General features: G+C 34.8%; 1 protein-coding gene across 1 annotated transcript; it reads left to right on the top strand.

The window, feature by feature from the left end:
* Window positions 1-1,279: 1,279 nt before the first annotated feature.
* Window positions 1,280-11,059, top strand: LOC140826286 (uncharacterized). The gene is given in 18 exon segments (XM_073188501.1): window positions 1,280-1,521; window positions 1,601-1,732; window positions 2,032-2,061; window positions 2,063-2,170; window positions 2,531-2,581; window positions 3,091-3,180; window positions 3,260-3,406; window positions 3,655-3,765; window positions 4,244-4,312; window positions 5,695-5,863; window positions 5,955-6,427; window positions 7,464-7,628; window positions 8,117-8,282; window positions 8,871-9,016; window positions 9,594-9,866; window positions 9,949-10,083; window positions 10,175-10,353; window positions 10,530-11,059. Coding segments are annotated over 18 exon segments (2,601 nt in total). The 5' UTR covers window positions 1,280-1,428; the 3' UTR covers window positions 10,594-11,059.
* The last annotated feature ends 569 nt before the right edge of the window (window positions 11,060-11,628 follow it).

Below are 11,628 nucleotides of genomic sequence, written 5' to 3'. Positions count from 1 at the left end.
AGATATTTTGTATGTCAATAAAATAATATATTTATTTAAATAATATAGAGGAAAAATTAAAAAAATATAGTATTTTATTATACATTTGAAGTATTAAATAGCGAAATCAAGTATCTGAAACACCATAATAGGTATTTTGTATCTCAAAATAAGTATTTACTCTTATTTCATGATAATTTAGAAATAATATTTTTTAAATTATATTTAGATGGAGAAGACAAATGTAATTTTGTGAATAATATAATATATTTATTTAAATAATAGAGGACAAAAATGTAAATTTAAGTTTGTAGGTACCTAAAACTAAAATAATGGCATTGTCAGGTACTATTTCTTAAAAAAAGATGACTAGGTACTGAATCTTAAGTTAAACTTTCACAGGTGGATTTTTCACAAATTTACCCATAGATTAATCAATTTTAATATAATATTTAGTTAAAAAAATTCATCATTGCCATATATTCCGTCGTACAAAAGGAAAAATAATATATTATGGACAATTATAATATATTTTGAGCTAAATTATTATTTCTCAACTTTGTTAGAAAATTATATAATATTTTCGTTTGACTAAACTTATTTAATATAACTTATAAGTTCATATATTTTAATTATTTTATTTTATGAGTTTATAAGATGTGTGGTCTTATTTAACTCATGTCATTTGAAATAAGTTATATCAAATTTGTATTTTGACAATTAATTAAATATGAAAATTAAGATAAGTTTTGATGTTAATCAAATTTAAAAGAATAACTCAAAAATATTTAAAACAATTTATATTAGTTAACTCATGTTATTTATAAAATTTTGTATCAAGTATTTCAATAATAATCAATAATTATTTTAACTAAGTTGAGAAATGAAATTTTTCTAAAAATATAATTCTATCATAATATGTTAATTTTCCTTCATAAGACGGAATATATATAACATATATTTTGGGTTTATACTACATTAAATACATAAAACTGTCGTATTATATATTGTGATGAAATATATTTAAATTATATATTTATGATTCATTACGTCAAATAATTGAATGTTATCTTAACAATTAGCACAGTTAATAAACATCACGTCTAACATATATTGAGTTCAAACTCCAAACTTTAGATAATTGTATACATTGAATGATATATACAATTAAAATAAATATTATACAAAATACTGCAAGTTTGGGCCCAGTTATAATATTAAACAGAAGTCCACTATAAAGCCCAGCTCAGGTTTTTTAGAAATTTGGAGCTGACTATTAAATTTAAGCCCACACCGACGAGCCCATGTTGGGGGAAAGAGAGGAACTTGATTCACTCACAGCTAATAATCTCTTCGTCCTCATGTCCGTTTTATTTCTGACACAACGCAAAACAAAACCCTAGATATTGCTAGGACTGGGAATATTAAACCGTTCTCTAGAAATTGAAAATGGGAGCTAGTCGGAAGTTACAGGGAGAGATAGATCGCGTTCTGAAGAAAGTTCAGGAGGGCGTCGATGTATTTGATAGCATTTGGAATAAGGTCGCTTGATTTCTCGTGTTTTATTGTGATGAGGCTTTGGATTGGATTGTATTAACTTTGTGCTTAATTTGTTTTGTAGGTTTATGATACTGATAATGCAAATCAGAAGGAAAAATTTGAGGCTGACTTGAAGAAGGAGATAAAGAAGTTGCAGCGATACAGAGATCAGATCAAGACTTGGATACAATCTAGCGAAATAAAGGATAAGAAGGTAAAGCTGCTGCTTTTAAAGTGAGAGTTTAACAACTTTAAGTGTCTGAAACTTTTTCCACTGGTGCCTGATTCAAAAAATGTGCTTCTCATGCTAATTATGTACATGTTCATGCTTAATTTTACTCTTTTCTCACTAATTTTGTCCATATCCATATATCTTCTCTATTTTTTCTCTTGTAGTAATTCAACCACGTTATCTTCGGTTGTCTTCAGTGATAGGTTAACCATATCGTCAGCTTGTTTATTGTCTATTTCCAACTCTAACGAAGGATTTTCTCTTCATAACTGTTGACGTAGGTTAGTGCCTCTTATGAGCAAGCTCTAGTCGGACGCTCGCAAGCTTATTGAGCGTGAGATGGAACGATTTAAAATTTGTGAGAAAGAAACTAAGACAAAAGCATTCTCCAAAGAAGGATTGGGCCAACAACCCAAAACGGTAGGTTGTGCTGCTCAGGAAGTCCCGTGATTTTTATTTCCTTTATTCTGACGTAAAATATAACTAAGGTTTACTAAAGGTGAAATTGGTCCTTTTGAATGATATGATTAGTCTAATGATTTCAAATAGACATCTAATGCCATCAGTGAAACATTTCTACCTTGGATGATGGTGAGGATCTACCTCTTTGGTGTAATATGATATGAAAAATTAGTAGTTTTGGTGAAGTTGGACGAGCTTTCTGATTGTATGACCTGTCTGTTGTAATCATATAAAATGCAAGTCCTGCTCTTATGTGTTTGGAATTTTTTAGTTTCTAACTTCTTCCAGCACGCATATGTGATTTCTGTTTCACTGTAGGATCCCAAAGAAAAGGCTAAATCAGAGACCAGGGATTGGTTGAATAATGTGGTATGCTCTTGAATTTTTTCTTGTGTTTCCTTATCCGGGAATCCATAATCCAGAGGGTTGGGGGGTTAGCATGTGAAATTATCTCTCTTGATGCTGCCTGTTATTCTAGGTCTATTATATCAAATTTCTTTGCTAACAAATTTGTTAAAGAAGTGAGGCTGAAGAATGGGAAGCTAATATGAATTTTTGGTCTTTCGATTAATTTATGGAATCATCTCTATCTCTCGTCTTAGTATGATTTTGCAGTTATCTTTGTATTGCTGTCATTTTTTGGTTCAACTACTTATGTACGTCATCTGACCTACAATAATTCAATTTGGTGTGATGGAGTCTAAGATTATGTATGAGAAGTGAAACTTTAGGTGTCCATATCTCTGCAATTTCAAAGGAGTCGACAGTTAGTGACATAAATCATTATTTTTAAGTAGTTTGCATGTTATTGTTATCATTTTAGATAAGTTATTAATTGTTTATGAATCGTCTTGAGGATGTATGTGCCGCTTTGCTAGGTTAGTGAACTGGAAAGTCAAATAGATAGCTTTGAAGCGGAAGTAGAGGGACTTTCTGTTAAGAAAGGGAAGTCAAGGCCTCCCAGACTGGTATGTCATTGAGGAAAGGCTCCTGACTATGCAGCATACTCTGTTCGCCTTACTATGTTTAATTTTAAAAATTTCATAGACACATCTAGAGACATCCATTTCTCGGCATAAGGCTCATATTATGAAGTTAGAATTGATTCTAAGGCTATTGGACAATGACGAATTGAGTCCAGAACAAGTCAACGATGTAAAGGATTTCCTGGATGACTATGTGGAAAGAAATCAGGTATTCTAGTCCAAAACAAGTTGTCTTCTTCTCATTTCAACTTTTTTTGTTTAAACAACCATGATGTTGACCATGTTTTTCCCTTAATATTTGGCTTCTCATGGGGTCTTATTTGTTTCTTATCTTTCAAATGGGAAACAATAAGATTTCTGTTTGAACATCTCGTGTGGTTGTCATTCTGGACAATACGTAGATTAAACGGTGGTAAAACTGATGTAATCTTCTTCGTTTTGGAATATGATTGGCAGGAGAACTTTGACGAATTTAGTGATGTCGATGAACTTTACAATTCCTTGCCTTTGGACAAGGTGGAATCTCTTGAAGATCTAGTGACAGTTGGTCCTTCTAATCTTGTGAAGGTTATATGATTTCTCCGTTGGTTATATAATATTTTTTGTATGTGATATAGTGCTTTAGTTTCTCAATAATTGTTTTGCTAATAGGCAAGTTAATGCCCAATTCCAAGTAAGTTTTTATGTCTGATGAGCTATCAGTATTCCCCAGTGACCCACCCCGTCCTCACCAGTCACCATCTCTATATTATATACAAATGACAATTATTTTTTTATTTTTTTGATAAGAAACTATTTTATTAATAATAAATATCAAAAGTTTACAATGCGAAGTGGATGAGCGATCCACGATCCACGACGAGAAATTAAATCTAGGAGCAAGTCAAGAACAAATAAAACAAATGACAGTTATAAATCATACCAGAATTGTACAACAGGAGTTAATGTCTGTACCTTCGCTTCCCTTCCCTTCCCTTTTCTCTTGATAAGAATGCAAAACATCATGCTGTCTTGTTCGTGTTATCTCATTTTCTATTATTTTCAGGGTGTCGGTGCCTCTGGTACGGTTTTAAGTTTGAAATCTTCTTTGGGTGCAACAGCCTCTACAGCTCTGGTATGTATGAGTTTGAATTTTCTCTTACTGTACCCACCTCTTTCATCTGATGGGGTGGAATTGAGAAACTGCTTTTGATTTAAAACTTAATGTGTTAAACTACTGGCAACAAAACAATTTGGTTATAGTTATTTAACAATTGATTGTGCAGAACAATTCAGAGTCTTATAGGGAAACATTCCAGGTTTAGCCTTTCGAATATCTTTTCTGAGTGAATGGTTTCAATTCGATGATCAATTTTTTAATATTAGAATTTAGGAATATATTTATTGCAGTGTTTGGTTTTAGTTCTTAAACTAACTTCCTTTCCCCAAAATAAAATCATATACTATTATCACATCTTTTTTCATTTTCCAGAAGTCTATTTTTTCAGTTCCTATACATTCCAATAAATTATTACATTTAAGCCAGATTTTTACCACTCCCAAAAATATTCTACCATTCTTTTTTATGTAAAAAATTTAAAATTCCTCACTCAAATACTTGTTAGTACAAATGTTATTTAATAACGTTTACCAATTTTTTTATATGATTTGGTATAACTAGTAAAAATGCCTATTAATCTCCTAATCCCATTTCTTAAAAAAGATCTCATAATCTGTATAGATGTGATATCAAAATCATCCAATATTATTCCCCAAATACATGGACATGAGGACAATATTTGTATCAGTTTCTGTTTTGCATGACTTTTGATTACATTAAAAAGGTTATACAATACTCCTGGAACAATATTTTTTACTCGAAATCATTTGGTGTTTCCTGTCCATTGAGGCTATTCCTTTTTACATTTGAGGCTATTACACAGTTTTAGGAAAAAATTGATTCTGTTCAGACATTTGGAAATGATTTTGATTAAAAATGCGAGTACCTTCAAAGGTAGCTTATCAAATGGAAGTACTGTTAATCAATTATTAGATAAAAATTGGATATGTAGTAGCGGCAATTTTTTTTCTTTTGTGAATTACATTATTAACTTCAAAGTAGTCTACATTATTTACCATGAATTTATTTGATCTTAAAATTTATCTCCAAGGCTGACTGTGTTTGAGCTTTCACTTCATATATTGAGTGCACAATTCATTTAATCACATAACTATATTGATTTATCTTTCCCTTCTCATTTTGGGGGGTCTTTTTATTTGTTTCTTTTTAAGAAAAAGGTACAATTCCATGCTGTCATCCTAAAATCATAGGTAATGTCGCTCTTCGATGCGAAATGTTTTTGAAACATCTTGAGAGATGACAGAGATATGTTGAATCCTGAATTTTATTTTATTTTTTGGACTTCTAATTTCTAAGTCCTTGATTCCCTTTTAAACTGTTTATGAATGTTGGCAACATCTATGATATGACTTATATTCGGATGCCACCATCTCCAGACAACATTATCTTCCACACCACAGGTTGCTTCCGCTCCAGACCAAGTGGAAGAAACAGCTTCTCAAGACAGTAATTCAGATGCAGTTGCAAGAACCCCACCTCCTAAGAGTAATAATCTTAGTTCTTCTGCACCACAAACACCACCAGCGGCAAGCCATGCTACTCTAGGTATCAAGTTGTTCGATTGTAACTTTGTGAGTAGCGGTTAATCTCCTATTCTTTTCTCCCTGAGTTTCTTTTTGTGCTTTTGACAATGTAGGTGTTGCCACTGCTTCATCATTATTAACTGAGTCAAGTGCCACCAAAGAAGAGGATATCAGTAGCTTTTCTGGTGGCAAATCATCTCCTGCTCTATCCGAAACTGGGTTAAGGCCCATCAGTAGAGGCGGTCTTCCTAGTCAACCATCTTCCACAATTGGTCTTAGTGCTAGCAGTACGATTTCTAACAACGGAGCCCTTAGTGCCATGCCGTTGGCTTCAGAAATTGGAAAATTAAATATTTTGGTATCTGATGACCGATCAGCAAGTACTGGAATGACACAGTCCATTGCATCTCCTCTAAGTAATAGAGTAATCTTGCCACAAGCTTCCAAGGCAAGTGATGGACTTGGCGCAAGCGATTTAGTAATTGCCGGTGATTCTGCAATAATGGGTAGCAGAGTTTTCACCTCCCCTGTGGTTCCTGGTATGCAATGGAGGCCTGGAAGTTCCTTTCAAAACCAAAATGAAACGGTATGGAACATTGTTCTGTTCATGTTGCTGGCTATCCTCGGGTTTTTTTTCTCCAGCTTTAATACTTTGTCTAACTTCTTATTAGGTTTTCGTCCTTGAGGGTTAAAAAATTTAGACTGGCCGCATTTTCTTGTTTGTACCATTTGTGACTTTAAAGTTCAATATTTGTTGGTCTGAAACATCATGAACTTAACATCAATCCTTAGAGCCATGAAATGACCACAGTAGTGATAAGAACAAGGAGAAATATGATGCTAGAGTGAAGAATGTGAATCTAAGAAGTCGATAAATTTGGTGAAGTGTGGCGCAAAAAGAAAAAGGGTGGAAAGCATTGAAGTGATTCCTGGTGATTGTATCTGGTCTAACATCAATTTAGCAAGGATTGGTTTGGACCTCAAACTTGTTTAGTTTTCTAAATTCGGAAAATATAAATTCACTGTGTTCCTTAATCTATTACCTTCCCCGATACCTTCAACCATCCACCCTCTGATCTTTACCGCTCCCCTCACACGTCGTTGGCTTGTGCCAAAAGTATCCATTATTGCTGTTACCACCTTTCTCTTCAACCCACTTTTCTTTCCTATTTTCCATCTTCTCTTTGTTCTCTGTGTTTTAACATCTATGAGAAGCAAGCTGGCAATGCAAACAGAAAAATGAGATTGACGTCAAAAACCACCAAATGCTTTTGTTACCAATAGCTAACAATCTAGAGGGGGGTTAACTGACTCATTAATCTTGGTAATTCAAAATTTTTTTTCTGATATATTTATCTTCATCTTTATTTATGTATTGAAAGTTGAAAGTTGAAGTTTACTGTTAATGACGTTATTTTGGATTGATCTCTTTTGAATGCAACTTAAATGCAACCCACACATTTTTCTTACTCTTTTGTACCAGGGACTTGTGTGAAACACACATATGCACTCGCGCATGCGCGCACACACACAGAGCAGCTTTTTTTCTCTCTTTCTCATCCACACATTCAATTTGTCGGCGAAATACCTCACTTCGGAATAATGTTCTTCTGAATCTCCAGGGGCAGTTTCGTGGACGAACTGAGATTGCTCCTGACCAAAGGGAGAAGTTTCTACAAAGATTTCAGCAGGTGCAGCAGCAGGGCCAGACTAACATTCTCGGTATGACCTCTCTTACTGGAGGGAAACAATACTCTGCCCAGCAGCAAAATCCGCTCTTGACGCAGGTGTCACTCCCTTCATATTTCATTGTTTGACTTCTCTTTTTACATTTGCTAAGTCCCTAGTCATCACACACTGTTACTGACTACTGTGCATAAGTTTCTTTAGATACAACATTTGAGAATCTTTAACTTGTTTGTCATTTTCCAGTTGAAACACGAACATCATTTATAGAATTAACCTCATCCGGATAATAGGCTGTACTTTTTATCTTTAAAATGTGGATTGCGGACTCGTGATAGTTTCTTTTTATTTGATTACATTTAGGTCTGATGGCTACTTCTTATTGATGAAAAGTTGTCAGTATGCACACCTGCTTGTGAATGAATTGTTTGATATCTTGTTCAAGTCTTACATAGTGCCAATAGATAAGTTTGGTATCTTACAACTTCTTTTGAGATATATTTGTGTTTTGGTATCTTACAACTTCTTTTGAGATATACTTGTGTCATGAATCGATACATTTTCGCCTGTTTCTAATCTATTTTCTCAGTTTAATGCTCAAAGCTCATCTCTCTCGCCTCAACTGGGATTGGGAATTGGAGTCCAAAGTTCCGTACTCAATGGTGTTGCATCATCTGCTTCACAGCAGCCACCGAGCGCAATCCACCAATCAGTTAATCAGCAGACCATGATACCCACGACATCTAGGGAGGCTGGTAATACCGCACATGCCTATTTTTCACCTAGAAGATTACTGTTTTGGTATCTGCTGCTCATTGGTATACTAAACTTTGGTTAACAATACTGAAGTTATGGAATTCCTTTACATGTGGTATTGTGGTTGCATCCAAAACTTATTGCAGAAATGAACTATTGTATTTATCTGTTTTATTTGCATCTAATGGCTAGTCAATATGATGAAAATGCTTGTCCATGTTGTATGTGCATGTGAATGATATGTGTGATCTTTTGTTCAGCCTCAGTGCATATTACCCATGGATAAACCAGAAGTAAAAACTCCTATCCAATTTTTCTCTTTGTTATTTTGCTATTTTTGTGCTATAAAAATATCTCAATCTATAGAGAGGAAAGAAATACTTCGGTAGCAGAATATGAACTTACTGGATGCATTTCTGGTGTCAACCTATTATTTATTGTCAACAGAATCTGGACCACAGTAGAATGTTATGCGTCTAATATTTAAATCATAAGATTTCCATAATTTTCAGTGTTTTAGGTCATCCATAAATATTCTGAATGGATTGTATCACTATAATAATGGAGAAGTTAACTTGCACGTGTAGAAAGTGGTCTTGCAAAAGCTGAGGAGTTACTGCAGCAACAGCCCATAACTGAAGATTCATCAGTGGATTCTGCTACAAATCCTGGACTTGGAAAGAGTCTTGTGCAAGAGGATGAAATTAAGGCTTCCCACACCTTGGATACCTCAGTATATATTCAATCTTTTGTTTATGTTTAAATTTGTGGAGATTTGTTTTGAACGTTTTTTATTTGAGCACATTGACTGGGAAGTGATGAAATTTAAAATTTGGTGGTGTTGGATATGATGCTGTTTAATTATGTGGATATTTATGCCTTTTCCCTCCCACACTTGTGAAAATAAAACACGTCAGTTAGATCAAGTCATAGTTGTCAAAGGCGAGCGCCTCTCGCCTTGAGGCGAGAGGCGCCACCAGGCGTGGCCCCAGGCGCAACGATTCACAAAGGCTCGCCCAGACGCAACGATTCACAAAGGCTAGCCCAGGCGCGCGCCTTAGGCGCGCCTGAGTTGTTTTTTTTTAAAAACAAATTCAGTAACAGAGAAAATACAACTTCTCAGTTTCCTGTAATTACTAAATATCCAGGGCATCAAGTTATACATAAATTATGATTTTCCAAGTTATTTCCTGAACTCAGTTTCATGGTGGCAATGTTTTTCTTGGTGTTTAATATGCAATTATGATCTGTTAATCTATTTACTTAATAGTTCATTTAATTCATGGTCCTGTCAAATTGTTTACAAGCAGGCTGCTGTCTCAATTTCTGAACCTTCCCAGGTGACGAGGGATATTGACCTATCTCCCGGGCAGCCGTTGCAACCCAGTGCATCTACTGGAAGTCTTGGTGTGATTGGTCGACGAAGTGTATCTGATCTTGGTGCCATTGGTGATAACATAACTTCATCAACTGCAAATTCTGGAGGGATGCATGATCAATTGTATAATTTGCAGATGCTTGAGGGTGCTTTCCATAGGCTTCCTCAACCCAAAGACTCTGAGCGTGCGAAGAGCTATACTCCAGTATGCAACCATCTCACACTAGACATTAATGTTTGGCCTGATACTCTGTTCACTTTCTCATGTTTTCTTTTATTACGTACAGAAACATCCTGCTGTTACCCCACCGAGCTATCCTCAAGTTCAAGCACCAATAGTTAATAATCCTGCCTTTTGGGAACGGCTTGGATCTGATACTTATGGCACTGATACTCTCTTTTTTTCATTTTACTACCAGCAGGTTAATTGAAAATCTTGTCTCTTTGGGGATTCCTTCATGTTGTCGTGATTAAGTGCGCTTATCTTGTTCTTTATTGGACCCTTTTCTGCAGAACACGTACCAACAATATTTGGCGGCCAGAGAATTGAAAAAACAATCTTGGAGATACCACAGAAAGTATAACACATGGTTCCAACGACATGAAGAGCCAAAAGTCGCCACAGATGATTTTGAACAGGGGACATATGTGTACTTTGATTTCCATATAGCCAATGAAGAACAGCACGGATGGTATGGTTATTCCTCTTTTTTGAGTTTGATTAAGCTTTAGTTCTTGACAAGTGAGGATAAAAGTCGATCTCTGACCAAGCATATTCACCTTTGAATTTACAACTGTTTTTACATGATTTTCGTTATTTGAGCTATCTCTGATTTTATTGACTCTTGCATTCTTGGGCTCAAATCAGGTGTCAGAGAATTAAGACTGATTTCTCTTTTGAGTACAATTATCTTGAAGATGAACTAAACTAAGCATCTACCTCCATGGCCAGTCATCAGGTTCACATCTGGTTTTGTTCTATCTAGTGCTTAGATGTTCTGTTCTATGTCAGTGCCAAACTTTATGCCATTTCAACTCAAACTCAGATCTTACTGGCAACTTCACTTGGCTTTGGGGCATGTTACGATGACCGTATTTTGAGCTGATCCACCTTAGTCTCCTGTATATATAGGTTTGGATATGCTGTTTGATGTTGGATTCTTTCAGGAAACACTATTTCTGGCCGAGTGAATGAATATTGGTCTCCCGAGTGAGTTTTTGTCTCGGCGCTGTTTGCGATTGACTTGGTTCTGGAAATCATGGTGGTGTCGAGGCATTTTAGAAATTAGATTTCTTTTTCACTATTATGCCCATCAAACTACTAAAACCGAGTTATTGAATAATTGAAATATTTTCAATTGTTATCAGGGATTATTTATGAAGTTTTAATTTCTTGCTTTTGCGGTGAAATTTTGATGATCACAAGTTCAACTTGATTATATGCTGGCATGCACTCATCCTCTTTGAAAGATCGAGACCTTTTTTTCAATGATTAAAAAACACGACCCTCGTTAGCTGCCAGCAGTTCTTCAGTACAGTAGTGGACCTTATCCTGGCTGTGTCAGACAAAAGGACCAGAAAATGACAAGAACTGGCTTGCGTAAAAAGAACATAATTCCACTTTTGACGACTTGAACATATCAGTGCATTCCTCTGGAGAAACCGAAACTCTGAAGCAAATGATACTTCCATCGCAATTACTAATTACTAATTAATAACTGAATTGATTATACATTCTTGTTACTATCTCATTATTAGCTCATACCTCGTCATTCATTGATGAGCTAAAGATACCGCTGCATTGATGAGCTAATAACAATTGATTGACATGGAAATGTCATATACCCAACTAATTATAATTTATTCTGATTCAAATTTAGTACTTTTCACCGCACCATTTGATTTAACTCAAATCTCACCGATCAATATGTTATTTCATAGCAGATCTTATTTAAACTTCATATATT

Source organism: Primulina eburnea, chromosome 3 (assembly GCF_022965805.1).
Source record: "Primulina eburnea isolate SZY01 chromosome 3, ASM2296580v1, whole genome shotgun sequence".
Classification (NCBI taxonomy): domain Eukaryota; kingdom Viridiplantae; phylum Streptophyta; class Magnoliopsida; order Lamiales; family Gesneriaceae; genus Primulina; species Primulina eburnea.
Note: the sequence above shows the minus strand (reverse complement) of the source record. Positions and strands in the feature narration are given on the sequence as shown.